Here is a 14,211-nt window from a genome sequence, read left to right as displayed (position 1 = left end):
GCCTCTCTGCCTCCACCTTTTGCGTTTCTTGTTCCTTCTCCTCTCCATCTCTGTCACATCTATTTATCGTGACATGTCAATATCCGGTGTATATATCATGCAGCTATTAATACAACGCATCCATTCCCTCGCATCTTGCCACATTCTAGTCCCTGCCCCCCTGCCCTAGCTCCCTTTGTATCTTTGGCTTTAATCATGTAGTCCTTCCTCATCTGTTCATTTACAGAGATAGCAAGCCAGCGGCTCATTACTCCCACTTGGTCGCCATAGGATAATGCCTCGTTATTGCTTATGTCCTTTCTTCATATCTTCTTAGTCGTTCATTCCTGGTGCTGTTTTGGCTGCGTCTGCATACATGCATTACTGCTCATCACTATTGATTATTGTACATCTGCCCTCAAACACCTCAGGGATGGCCTGTTGCTGTCGAGGATGCCATTTCATCCCTTTTTTCTGCAGTCCTCTCCCGCTTTTGTGGCGCCGTGCGTGTGTATATCCTTGGTCGATATGGGTTCTTCGGTAATACTTTTTCCGGGGGTATTTTCCTCTTCTTTTTACACGCTGCTCAGCGGTTTTTTTTCGTAATCCGTCTCTCCCAAATATCTTTGGTTTCAATACCCTCTTTCACCAAAGGATGCCAGTAAAGGATCATTGTGGCAAAAACGCTTCCTTTCTATCGTCCCAATCGACTCAGAAAAGAATAGACATGGCACAGAGAATCTTTAATAACCTCCAACACACCTTTGTATCCTTCTAATATCTCCTTCCTCTACGTCCTTTTCCTTACCCTCTGTGTGCTGCTTCATCCACCATAGCTAACGCTTATGAACACTTCCGCCTCACAACACCTCGAAACAAACAACGACATTTCCCCAACACGAACACCGAAAGCGCCGAACACAAATAGTGAACAGACTACTGCGCCATCTATCAACTGCCCAATAACATCACTTTGTTATGAAATTTCTCAGGATACCCACAGCGCAGCCATACACTGCCCTGGCAGCAAGCATACTACTCCTCGCATTCCTCACTCATGACCACCAAGCCTGCGAAGCCACCTCTTCTCTTCATGAATATTCCAGCTCTCCGTATCCCCCCTCGCGGTCTCGTTCCTATACATCGCAACAGTCTCTCGAACGAGCCTCACGTCATGCACAGCCCAGAACAGATCCAATTTATCATGGCTATACCTCACAATCATACTCCTTATCGACACAGAACCTCTGGGCACTTAAGAAACGCTCACCATCGGTAACAGCAGCAAGAGGCAGGAAGCGACAGAATTTAACCATCAAATCGCCCTCATCACTATCGATGCCCCCGCCTACACCGTCAGTACTCTCCCCCTCCTCTTTAGCTCCACTGCAATCGAGTGTTTCGCCATCTCCATCGCCACCAGCGCCATCCAGTTTTGTATCAGTATCTCAGTCTCAGCAGCCGATTGCATTACTACTCCCGCAGAATGAGCCAAACGTCTCCACTCGCTACTTTCCATACACGCCAGAGACTGGTGCCAGCAACTCCCTAGAGCTGACCCCAAACGTAACATCCAGAGAAGGACTAGTCGAGATCAGGGTCGGTCTACTCTTGCCATACTCGCTGCCCAATAATCTTACACAGCAATTAGCCTACAGGTAAGCGTCTTAGCGGCAAAATAATTTTGTTTTGTGCCTGAGACGCGTCGCGCGCCAACTCATTTTTTTTTCTCGCAGCGGCACGTCCGCAATCCGTTTAGCAGTGAGTGAAATCAATGCGAACCATCTTATCCCAGGTGCATATATCACTCTGGTTCTCAAAGATTCGTTCAACGGCCTCGATCCCGAAAACTCGGGTGCTGCTCAGGCCATCTTCTCAACAGTGTCTCTGCTCCAGACAAACGGTGGTGTTGCGGGTGTTATTGGTGATGTGAGCAGTGCGCTTTCGATGCAGTCAGCGCTTCTGACCAGTCGATTATCTATCCCTCAATGCTCGTATTCCGCCGGCTCCAGTAAGTCTCTTCATACCTTCTTTTATTCTCTTTTACTGATACGCACACGCATGCTATTACTACATTTTCCACTGCAGCATCTGTCGGCTTAAATTCGTTTAGCTTGAGCGGATGATTTTGTTTATGTTCCAACGGCCGTACATCTTATATCTGTCTCGCATTGTTACGCCCTATCACTTAATTCGTATATCGTTATTATTCTAATTAACCAACGCTCATTCGTTTATCCAGCTCAATTGTCAAGCAAAGATGACTATGGCTATTTTTTCCGGACTATCCCGACGGAGCTGATGTTTGGTTCGGTCATGATGGACTTTGTGGCCAGCCGTGGCTGGAAAACCATTGCTGTCATCTATACTGGCGACTCCCTCGGCTTGCAGAGTAAATACTTAAGAAGAGTTGCATGATACGAAACCATCGCAATGTGATGCGCTTTTGCTAAAGTTTTCCCTGTTCTCTTTATTTTTATTTTATTTTATTTTATTTTTTTCAAAAGTGATGGATAATATTGCAGTACAGGCTGCAAGGAAAAATATTACGATTGGGTACCAAAGAGCGTTCTGGGAAAATGGCGCCTCTTCTGATGTTGGGCCGGCGTTGGATGCCCTTGCGGATTCTGGTCAACGGATTGTTCTGGTCGCTGCAGTCAGCGTTCCTCAGGTTCGACTCATGATCGAGGCTGTGTAAGTTCATGACCTACAGACGCTCGGTTCCTTGAGTTATTTTAATTAGTCTTATTAATACTAACATTCTCCTCTTTTTCTTCTTCTTCGGACCAGCAATAAGGGTCTGATATCCAAAAATTACGTCTGGCTCGCGATCAACCAGATTACAGAACCATTGTTGAAAGCGAGCTCGACCCTGAAGCCAACAGATTTGAATGGCCTGTTCATGTTTGATAACCTACTCAAGCTGAACGGATATCCACCTTATGAAAGGTTCCTTGACAAATGGGAGGCTCTCGACCCTAACCAGTAAGCTACATGATACCTTTAGGAACGTAAAATTGACATAGTGGCCCTGTATTCCTTGATGACGTCCTCTGATTCATGAGTCTATTGCTTTTACGAACTAGATATCCTTATGCTGGTCAACGGGATATCTCCAGTAATGAGCCGTAAGTGCGAATGGGTTGCAAGTGTAGTGTGGCCATAGAAAAATCAGAGAGTGTTGCTCAAAAGCTTTATGTTACGCTCCATGGTTTATAGTCAAGCATACTCGTGCATGATGGTCATGGCCAACGCGTTCGCGAATGCTATCAAAGGCAACTGGACCGCGCTCCATCTGTTAGCGGCTGGGAAAATGGGTCCTGAGCTGCGGCCTGTGGACATGAACACCAATTACACAGGTCCCGGCGGACCTATGGTTATCAGTGAAAGCGGAGATGTTGTTTATGGCAACTTCATCTTGTACAACTTCCAGGATGGTGAAGTGGTCTCAATTGGTACCTCGTATTCTGGGGTGTTCAGTCTGTTGTCGGCACCAATATATTTTGATGGGACGTATGATACGCCTGCGGATTCTGTGCCGTTCCAGGTGCTGAATCCGAAGTATGGATCACCGATTGGGTTGGTGGTTCTCTCGATTGCAGGACTGAGTACTTTGTTTTCGCTTTTAACGATGCTCATCGTTATCGTGTACCGAGACGCAGAAGTCATCAAGGCGTCCAGGTAAGCATGTCTGAAATCTTAGGAGTTGTTACACAGAGCACTGTACAAACGTTGCATGCGCTTTGTTGTGCTAACAGCCGGCATGACACTTACACCCTCTTGAACGTCTTTTTTATGTTTAATATGTAGTCCTCTGTTTTGCTGCCTCGAGCTGTGTGGGTTCATACTGTTGTACATCGCGACGATCATGGGCCTGGACATTCCTACGAGCTTTCTCTGCATCGCTCGACCGCTTGCACTCAATGTCGGGTTCGTCCTCGTCGTTAGCAATATTGTCGCCAAGAACTTTAGGGTCTATAGGATTTTTCATAACATCTATGTGACCAAACGGGTCATCAAGGATTCACATCTTCTCAAGATTGTCGGCTCCATCATGTTCGGCAATTTGGTAACACACAAATAGGTTTGATTAATGGAAGGTCCCAAGAGGAGAACAGAATGCAGCAGAATTTCTAACCAATTTACTGCGGGGAAGGGGGAATATAGATCATTGTGGTCGTTTGGTTCCTCAAGGCGCCACCAACTTTGGAGCAGATCGCAATGCCCGATTTCACGTTGTATTGGACGTGCAACAACGCTGGCGGGGATAGCATGCCGTTCTTTGTGATCATATTCGTGTGCAATGCAGCGTTGATGTTGGTCGCCACATATCTGGCCTACATGAACCGGAATGTCGCTGCCAACTACAACGAGTGCCGGCAAATCGCCTTTGTTGTTTAGTAAGTACAGCACTAATGAATGCCTTCAGATGCCAAAAAGGCAACATATCGGCAGAAGAATTTAACGTATATTTATTCTTTGAACTTGCTACAAATAGCAACATTCTGCTGTCAGCTTGCTTGGCGATGCCTACAGTGCTTTTGCCAAGGGAACAGTTCTTGACAAAGTTCTTTCTCTCAACCGTCGTCATCCTTTTTGGAACTACGTTCTCACTCATGTTTATGTTCCTGCCCAAGCTCTGGGAACTCTTTACTCAGATCGAACGGTCTCAGCAACGCAATAGTAACGGTGGTTTTGGAGGAGGCGGTTCGGACGAAAGCAGCATGGATGGGTTCATCCACAGTGGTGCTACAAGATGGATGAACAGCGCTGGGAATCTCGTAGTGCTAGGTGATCAGAGCATTAGTGGGGTAGGGGTAGGAACGGGCGGGCCTGCGAATGACAGTGACCAGCACTTGACGAATGGGCGCAAAGCCAGCGTGGCAACGTTGGATGAGATCAATGAAGAAACGCTGAAGGAGACGCACATGGGGTATATGGGAGTCAAGTTCCAGAGCCGTTATCTACCGTTCTTGTCGAGCTGGTGCATGCGACGCGTGGTACTATTTCCGACGGGGCGTTATTTTACATGCTTCGAAGTCGTAAGTTCCGTCACTTTTATTTCTTTTACGTGTATTCTCCTTGAAAGTAGTGTTTGAACTAATATATCTGATCGCTTCAACGTACAGGGAAAGCCCGAGACAGGTAGAACGTACACTTATATCTCTGTGTCCATCCATTCCCGCGAGCCAGGAGCGTACATTCTGCACGTCGTTAGTTGCCGTCGGTATGATTTCTTACTCCAGGTCCACGACGAAGAGCGACTCTTGTACTGGTACAGTCTCTTTGACAATAGCAAACAATCAGCCAGTAATGGGTACTCGAGCTCGACTGGGGTCGGGGCTAATATGCCGCTTGAAAACCTGTCGATGGCGAACTTATCTGTAGTGGGCGCGGCGGCGCCCTTGTCAGCGAATAGTACGAACACTATATTGGCTGAAGAGGTTAGAGACACGGGTCCTGGGCATCAGCAACGGCATGAGAATAATCGGACACTGAGTTATCGGATGGATCAGTTGCGTGTTCGGGGGCATGCAAGCGTTCCTGGGCCGGGGGAGAATTACAGTGGAAGCGCCAACAGAGGACGGGTGACACAGAGCTTGATTGTGATGTTTGGTGATGATGACGGGTATGGAGGTGATGGGACTTCAAATGCTGCGACATTGGCGCTGGGTGCGAGTCCAGTCAGCGCGAGTAGCATGTTAGGTGGAAGCGAGCGGACGAGGACTTTGGTGGGTTGCAAGCCGTGTCAGCATGGCGACAATGCGGACGAGTGCAGGATGTGCCAATTGCTATCACAAGATTTGTCGACGCGGTCGAATGTCGTGGAGCTGAGCGCTTCGACACGCGTGGAGGACGGTCGCGGTGATGGAACTATTAGTCAAGAGGGGACTGGAGGGAAGCAGTATCTGCGGTCTCTGCAGGAGCGGTTTGAGGGCGTCGATCCGAACTGCGACGATCCACTTTTCTTTGAGTAGAGATATCCATTGTCCCAATATAGAAATGCAGCCCCGTGCCCTCGAGCAGCATGGCGGCGAACGAGGAGAGGAGCGGAAAGCGGGTTGGATATGTGGGATATGTGGGATATGTGGATCGTTACTGACCAATGGGAGTTGAGCGCCTTTCCGAATGGATCCTCAGACCACTCAGGTGGCTTCAGCTGCGGTAAAGCGAGTCATCTTGAGGATAAGGAGGGCCTGCGCCTGACAAATCCTGCCATGAGCGAGACCTGCTCCCCTTTTCCCATTCACCATCTCGATTCTCTTTTGTTCATCACCCAGTCCCCATCTCCACTTCCCATTCAGATCCCACTCGCCCTCACCACCCATCCCGATCGACTCTCTTTCCTGCTTCCTCCTTCGATCAACAAACCACTCACACAACACAAGCAACGCCCACACAATGGCCCCAGTCGCAACTTCCGCTCTTGTCAGCCAGGGACAGAAGGTCCTGCTCGTCGGCACAGCCTCGGCCTCGGCCTCGGAGTTGACCGAGGCAAGGAACTCCATCCTCTCCTCAGTCGGAAATCAGGGATCCGTCAACTTTGAGCAGCTCGACAGACTTGCTTCCAGTAAGTTACTCATCTTTGCGGTGCGGAGGAGGCGATAGACGGACGAATGTAAGACTAACGTGCTCGCTTTCGTTATTCCACTGGACTATAGTTTCCCTGCCTGCATCAAACTACAATACTATTGTCACCGGAGCGGTTGCCCCCTCTGCCTATCAGCACTCGGACGCTGTTCTGGCTGCAATGGCAGGCACGCTTTTGCCGGGTGGAGGATTGTCATTGTCTGAGCCCGTTCTGTCAGGCACTGCTTCGTTGGCAGGACTCAGCCAGGCCCTTCAGAGATCTGCAGCAGATCTGATTTCGGCCCTCAAGATCTCGGGATTTGTTGAGACAACAATTGTAAATCAGAGGAAGGCTTCGGTACAGGAAATCGAGGGGCTGCTTCGGGTGTGGAACATCCAGGCAGATGCTGCTGCGCTCGAGGGTCAGATCGAGTTTGTCGAGGTACAAAAAATACAGTTGGAAAAAGATGAAATCTCGTATCTTTCTTTCCTTTTATGATTGATTATTGATTAAGTAAAAGGCGCGCTAACATATCTCTCCCTCCTTCTTTCGGTAGATCTCCGCAAAGAAGCCAGCATATGAACTCGGTGCTGCCGCAGCGTTGCCTTGGGCTCGCAAGCGTGCCACAAACACCACGCCCGCTACCACAGCTGCCCCTATGGCCAAGCCCGCTGCTGGTGCTAACAGGGTCAACAAGACGGCCGTCTGGACCATTTCCGCAAACGACGATGACGATGATGTAGAGCTCGAGGATGAGGACGACTTGTTGGATGAGTCAGATTTGACCAAGCCGACGAAGGAGCAGTTGGCAGCACCTGAATGTGGACCGGACAGTCTGAAGAAGAAGAAATGCAAGAACTGCACATGCGGAATGGAATCTGAGGGCGAGCCTGAAGATGAGCAGCAACAGGATGTGGACATGGCGGATTCCTCAGTAGGACCTGTGCCCCAGGAGGCGATTGTGGCCTCGAATAGTAACCGGTGGAAGGAGTCTGCGATCACGGAGGTTGTGCCGAAGGCGTTGCAGCCAAAGTCGTCATGTGGAAACTGCTATTTGGGAGATGCGTTCCGATGTGGATCATGTCCCTATATTGGCATGCCAGCGTTTGAGCCAGGTCAAAAGGTGCAGCTTGGAGGAAGCATGTTGAAAGACGACATTGACTTTTGAAGCATGGAATGAAGTTGATGCTTGTCCTATTCTTCTCCCGCGTGTAGTTATTTTATTTTCCCCCCCCCTTGCACCCTGCCTTCCCATGTCCCAGTTGATTCACTTTTCCAGCTTTGGTACGAATACATTTTTAGTCACGTAGCGTAGCAAATAAACATATACTAACTCTTGTAGCCCGTGCTCTATTGTCATTACACATGTCCTTATTATTATTGTTGTGTTGTCGTTGTGCAGTTCAAACCGCTCTCTTTCATACTATTTTATTTACTCCACAAACCTCACGAATCTATCATTTATTCGTATTTTTCTCTTAGGCTGAAAAAAAAAAAAAAAAAAAAGACTTTGTTACCTATTATTCTCTTCTTTTCTTTCCTTGTTGATAAATCCATGGATTTATACTACCAAGGCGCTCTGAAAATGAGCAATGGCATGCACTGCGTCGGCACGAGCGAAAAGTTCTCTGCGGAGAAAACTATTTTACCATGGTTCGTTGAACCTGAAGTCGCCGTAAATAAGGTTTTGAAGATGACAGTCCCCAGCAGGTGAGGAAAAGAGATGTCGAGATGCTGCTATCCATTGGTTCATTCTGGGAATAAAGTAAAGAAGAAAACATGACTATGCTGCATATCTTCATCCGGGGTACCTGCAACCTGCAGGTGTGTACGGGATGTGCGAGAGCGAAGAGCGTCAAGAAGGAGAGAGAGGAAGCGAAGGAGGCGAGGAGAGCGGGGGAAGGAGGACGGCCAAGGAGGAGCTGGAGTCGACCTGCGCACACGAAGAAGAGGGTGTGGAGAAGAAGAGCACACTCGTATACTGTGTGTAAATAGTCCAAAGTCTGTAGCGATAGCCACATGCGTTATAGTTTTTACTCCTTTAGTTTGTTTGTCTGCTTGCTTGCATGGCTGAATCTGGACTGCAATGTGCAATGTGCAACAAGGGAGGAAAGGGATCCCATTCAGTCACACCGACAGCAATTTTGACCACGGACTAGCTCTCCTTTGCCGTCCAGACTAGCCTGATATGGATCCGCCATGGGACTCGATTCGCTCCTTCCACCCCTCTGCTGCAGAGCGGGGGGAGCCTTCTTGTCCTTCCTTCGCTGTACCGCTCCTTCAGTCGTCCCCCAACAGCCGCCTCCAGCAGCCATACTTATACCGCCACCAACTGCCGCCCTTCGCCCCTTAGATTTCTTCTTCCTCATCGTCTCCTCACGCAACCCCGCCTTCTTCTTCTTATCCTCCTCCCCTTTATCCTTCACGCCGCCTCCGCTCGTCGACCACTCCGCCCTATCAGCATGGCCAACGCTCCTCTATTTCAGTCTGCGCCTCAAAGACGGAGGACAGTCGGGCCCCATTGGAGCTCAGTCCAGCCGCATGCTATCAGTACCACGACTGCTACCTCTGCACCCAGTCCGAGTGATCTCCCTCATGGTGCGATTGCACTGATGCAGCAGGGTGTGCACTCCTCCTTCCTGAATGCCATCTCCCGACCAGACCTCAATCCCGACTACAGCAACCCTATTAAACCAGCCGCAACTGCAGCTGCTCTCAACAACAGTAACACTAATGCTGTCTCAGCCTCGGTACAACAAGAACATGTATCGCCTAAACATGTCTCCTCTGAACACTATCGGCTGAACCTCCGGCAGCAACACCCTACAGCGCAAGACTTGCCCATCGCAGTGTCAACGTCCATAGGCAACCATCAAGGGACGTCTCCATTTCTACTCACAGAGCACCAACGCCAACAGCAGTTGTATATGCAGCAATTGGAGTTGATGCAGCGGTTACATACCATACCAGGAAGTACCGCACGTCCATGGTACCCAACTTTCGGCCCAGCTCACACCACCACCTGCAGTGACAGCACCATCCTTCTGCTCAACAGCCCACAGCGATTTAATCAGACCAGCCATGCAAAGCTCAACAAGCAATCCGTAGGACCCCATTGGCGATCCGTCCACTCAGCCTCAGCCTCGCCAATGTCTTCACCACCGCCGTCCTCACCTCAGTTCCCTTCTCTCTCCTTGACTGCCAAAGCCGTCTCTGGAAACGACTACGAAGAATACGGCCTTGATCGCACGGCTGTCATGATGTCTTTAGGAACAACAGGTAGTGAGACGACCAGCGCGCCTTCATCTCCGTCATCTCCTTGTGGATCTTCCTTAGGATCCTCACCCGTAAGCATAATTTCCACTACGGGCGCATCGCCTGATATGGACTATTCAAGGAGAATATTTGCGCAAACACAACATTCGTTGGATCAGCAGTACTCGTTGCAGTACACCGGCATTCGGCAGGATCTTCGTGCCTCTCTAAAGGTCGAAGCGGAAAATTTGATGGAGGAGATCCCAGGCACAACTAACAGTCCAATCCAGCTGAGAGGATCATCTTATAGTCAAAGTACAAAACGCAAAGCAACATGGCAGGATGACGAGTCCCTGGAACATTCTGACCCACCGATTTCGACATCTTCTTTTCTCAATGAATTTGCCCCTGACGGATCGGGCAAGTCGATGTCTTTGATGCAGCAATCTACCCGGAATACTATTTTGGGTGATCACAATGGCTCATTTGAACACCACTACAGCACAGCAAATTTTACAGAGCTGGATTACAGACCGCAGGACGACACAGAACCCATGATATTGACACCTGCAGACAGTACCTATGGTCAAATGAGTGTCGATGTTAGTGCCGCCAACAGTGTACAGGATTTTGGCGACGATGATGTGGACGAGGGTGCGTTTATGAGGAGCAACCTATCTTTACCGAAGAGATCGAGGTCCCGGCTGGACACGCAGGCGATCCATGCGGGAGGGCTCTCAGAGATTGAAGTCCGACGACAGGAGTCGGGTCAACGAACCCTGGATATCTTTCAACAGTGCTTTTACAATGCCGCGGCAGCGTCGTGGTGAGGCAGCAACAATAGTGTACATCTAATTATCTCATGTAATATAGCATCTTTAATAATAAACTGTGCGAGCTAGTCCGTAGATATCATTGGTATCGGTCTCATGCTTGCCGCTAGGTATTCTGGATATGGGGTGCGCGTGGGAGAGTAGGATATAAGATACGCGTCTTCGCCCAAACGTATAAAGCAGTCCAAAAATCAAAACAAAGAGGACGCGTTGCAATTTATGAGGTGTTTCTTCTTGTTTTGTTTCCCCCTTCTTCTTTCCCCTCTCCTCTTGGCGCGCGTCTTCCTTATTGTACCTGACAGCGTGAACTCTGTATACCACCCTTCTTCCAAACTCGTTCATCTCCTTGGCTCTCGTTCCGTCTTCTCCACCTATACTATCCACTGCGATGTTCGTCTACAAACGAGGTGTGCAACTAAGACTAGCTGGTTCATCGTTACCTTTTATCGCGGGCTTCTTGGTACCTGAATGTGCTTGTACTAACTGACCTTCTGAATCCCTTTCTTCTCCATTTCCTCTATGTTTGTCGATGCTCCTTGACCTTGGCCGTATCCAGATGGTAAACCGAAAAAAAAAAATTTGAATTCACGCCAGTTGTCATGCGTTCTTCAAATGAGATTGGCCTCCCGTCTAACCGCTACTTTTTTTTGCTGTGCTGTTGTCTCGAAATCGCAGGACGCAAGGAGCGTGTCGCCTTTGACAAGATCACGGCCAGAATTGTCAAGCTGTGCTATGGCCTCGACATGAACTTTGTGGACCCTGTCCAAGTTACTCAGAAGGTAAGGACCCCAGCTGCCCCGGATACCCTTTGTCAACTGCGCATTGGAAATCTGGTTTTGAAATATTATTTTTTTCAAGTGTTGTTCTAGTGGCTTTTCCCAGCAGGTTGACTAGATGCTAACATATTATTACTAAACTCGACCAATTGTTCCTTCATCCTCTTGTAACGCCAATGGAACCCCTCTACAGGTCATCTCAGGAGTGTATCAGGGCGTAAGCACCGTCGAGCTCGACAATCTTGCCGCCGAGACCGTAAGCCCTGTCCTTCTTCCAGTCTGCTGCAGAGCTTAGCCTGCATTGTTCGATTCGTTGGTCCTAACGTGGAATACCTATTCAATTGATGCTCCAAACTTACAGGCGGCCTATATGACCACGAAGCACCCTGATTATGCCATTCTCGCTGCCCGCATTGCCGTATCCAACGTCCACAAGGAGACCAAGAAGGTCTTCTCGCAAGTCATCGAGGACTTGTATAGCTATGTCGATCCCAAGACCAGCAAGAATGCCTCCATGATCTCCGAGTCGACTTATAAAAGTATTATGAAGAATGCCGACCGCCTTAACTCTGCCATCATTTACGACCGCGACTTCAACTATAACTACTTCGGTTTCAAGACCCTGGAGCGCTCGTACCTTCTCCGCATCAACGGCAAGGTTGCAGAGAGGCCCCAACACATGTTGATGCGTGTTTCGGTCGGTATCCACGGCAGCGATGTCGAGAAAGCCATTGAGACCTACAACTACATGTCAGAAAAATACTTCACACACGCCTCGCCCACGCTTTTCAACGCCGGAACGCCTAGACCTCAGATGTCGAGCTGTTTCTTACTGACCATGAAGGATGATTCAATCGAGGGCATCTATGACACTCTGAAGACCTGTGCCATGATCTCCAAGACTGCAGGAGGCATCGGTCTCAACATCCATAACATCCGTGCCTCGGGCTCTTACATCGCTGGAACGAACGGCTACTCCAACGGCCTTATTCCCATGCTTCGCGTTTACAACAACACTGCCCGCTATGTCGACCAAGGAGGAAACAAGCGTCCCGGTGCTTTTGCCATGTATCTCGAGCCATGGCATGCGGATGTTTTTGAGTTCTTGGATCTTCGTAAGAACACTGGAAAAGAGGAGTCTCGCGCTCGCGACCTGTTCTACGCCCTCTGGATCCCTGACTTGTTTATGAAACGTATTGAGGAGAACGGCGACTGGAGCCTGTTCTGTCCTGCAGAGGCCCCCGGTCTTCAGGATGTCTGGGGCGAGGAATTTGAGGAACTCTACCACCGGTATGAGCGTGAGGGACGCGCTCGCAAGACCATCAAGGCCCAGAAGTTGTGGTACGCGATTCTGGAGGCTCAGACCGAGACCGGAACGCCCTATATGCTATATAAGGATGCGTGCAACCGCAAGTCGAACCAGCAGAACCTGGGAACGATCAAGTGCAGCAACTTGTGTACAGAGATTGTCGAGTACAGCAGCCCAGATGAGGTTGCGGTGTGCAACCTCGCCAGTATCGCACTCCCGACCTTTGTCAACAACCAGACGTACGACTTCAAGATGCTCCACAAGGTCACTAAGGTTGTTACGCGCAACCTGAATAAGATTATTGACGAGAACTACTATCCTGTCCCCGAGGCCGAGAGGTCGAACAAGCGCCATCGTCCTGTCGGTGTCGGTGTCCAGGGACTTGCAGATGCGTTTATCAAGTTGCGCATGCCATTTGACTCGCCCGAGGCCCGTCAGCTGAACACACAGATTTTTGAAACCATCTACCACGCCGCTCTGGAGGCCTCGTGCGAGATGGCCCAGGAGGAGGGTCCCTATGAGACTTACCAGGGATCGCCTGTTTCGAAGGGTATTTTGCAGCCGGATATGTGGGGAGTGACTCCCTCGGATCTCTGGGACTGGGATACGCTCCGTGCAAGCATCGCTCAGCATGGTGTCCGCAACTCGCTTCTTGTTGCACCCATGCCTACTGCTTCGACCTCCCAGATTCTCGGCTTTAATGAGTGCTTTGAGCCCTATACCTCCAACATCTACACGCGTCGTGTGTTGGCAGGCGAATTCCAGATTGTGAACCCGTGGATGCTGAAGGACCTGGTCGAGATGGGTTTGTGGAACGATCAGCTCAAGAACCGGATCATTTCCGAGAACGGATCGATTCAGCGGATCTCTGGCATTCCTGATGACCTGAAGGCGTTGTACAAGACCACATGGGAGATCTCACAGAAAGTTGTGATCGATATGGCGGCAGACCGCGGTGCGTTTATTGACCAATCTCAGTCGATGAACATTCATATGGCAGATGTGAACTATGGCAAGCTGACGTCAATGGCGTTCTATGGATGGAAGAGGGGATTGAAGACGGGTATGTACTATTTGAGGACGAGGCCAGCAGTGGACGCGATCAAGTTTACGGTCGACCAGCTGTCAATCAATAAGGAAGCCGAGAGGGAGGCGAACGAGGCGGCGATGCTGTGCTCGATCGATAATAAGGAGGCATGCATGAGCTGCAGTGGATAAAAATTAAGCCAGGTGGTCGATGCGTCCTCAAGTTGATATTTATGTTTTCTTTTAGCTGCTACTCCTTGTTCTTTGTAATAAACGCTGTTTTTGCACAACAAAAAAAATAATCATAAAGATTCTTTGACTTTTGACGTAAAATGTGTCTCTTTTGGGCGCAGCACCAAAAAAGCTGAGATAGGCCACCTGTGTAGCCTTTGTGCTCGCCAATATCCATCCGTCAACGCTATGTCGAACCGGCCAAAAAGCACTTGGTACGATCCCCTACAA

General features: G+C 49.4%; 4 protein-coding genes across 4 annotated transcripts; all 4 read left to right on the top strand.

The window, feature by feature from the left end:
* Window positions 1–1,036: 1,036 nt before the first annotated feature.
* On the top strand, window positions 1,037–5,957 carry BC939DRAFT_498318 (periplasmic binding protein-like I; the record flags this gene model as incomplete). Its single annotated transcript, XM_051559802.1, has 12 exons — window positions 1,037–1,150; window positions 1,222–1,637; window positions 1,716–1,990; window positions 2,222–2,371; window positions 2,487–2,673; window positions 2,770–2,964; window positions 3,066–3,107; window positions 3,199–3,660; window positions 3,790–4,048; window positions 4,147–4,379; window positions 4,478–5,021; window positions 5,109–5,957. 12 exons carry the CDS (start codon window positions 1,037–1,039, stop codon window positions 5,955–5,957), a joined length of 3,726 nt encoding a protein of 1,241 aa, XP_051417366.1.
* Window positions 5,958–6,381: 424 nt separating this feature from the next.
* BC939DRAFT_472474 (cytokine-induced anti-apoptosis inhibitor 1, Fe-S biogenesis-domain-containing protein) lies at window positions 6,382–7,718 on the top strand (the record flags this gene model as incomplete). The annotated part of the gene is made up of 3 exons (XM_051558279.1): window positions 6,382–6,550; window positions 6,642–6,991; window positions 7,107–7,718. 3 exons carry the CDS (start codon window positions 6,382–6,384, stop codon window positions 7,716–7,718), a joined length of 1,131 nt encoding a protein of 376 aa, XP_051417365.1.
* Window positions 7,719–8,682: 964 nt separating this feature from the next.
* BC939DRAFT_434904 (uncharacterized protein) lies at window positions 8,683–10,705 on the top strand. Its single transcript, XM_051553413.1, has one exon. It carries the CDS (start codon window positions 9,013–9,015, stop codon window positions 10,633–10,635), a length of 1,623 nt encoding a protein of 540 aa, XP_051417364.1. The 5' UTR covers window positions 8,683–9,012; the 3' UTR covers window positions 10,636–10,705.
* A 180-nt stretch (window positions 10,706–10,885) lies between these two features.
* On the top strand, window positions 10,886–14,047 carry BC939DRAFT_405444 (ribonucleotide reductase). Its single transcript, XM_051552826.1, has 4 exons — window positions 10,886–11,048; window positions 11,314–11,417; window positions 11,608–11,670; window positions 11,776–14,047. Exons 1-4 carry the CDS (start codon window positions 11,027–11,029, stop codon window positions 13,939–13,941), a joined length of 2,355 nt encoding a protein of 784 aa, XP_051417363.1. The 5' UTR covers window positions 10,886–11,026; the 3' UTR covers window positions 13,942–14,047.
* Window positions 14,048–14,211: the final 164 nt, after the last annotated feature.

This window comes from Gamsiella multidivaricata, assembly GCF_025024155.1.
Source record: "Gamsiella multidivaricata strain RSA 2152 chromosome Unknown BC939scaffold_2, whole genome shotgun sequence".
NCBI lineage: Eukaryota > Fungi > Mortierellomycota > Mortierellomycetes > Mortierellales > Mortierellaceae > Gamsiella > Gamsiella multidivaricata.
Note: the sequence above shows the minus strand (reverse complement) of the source record. Positions and strands in the feature narration are given on the sequence as shown.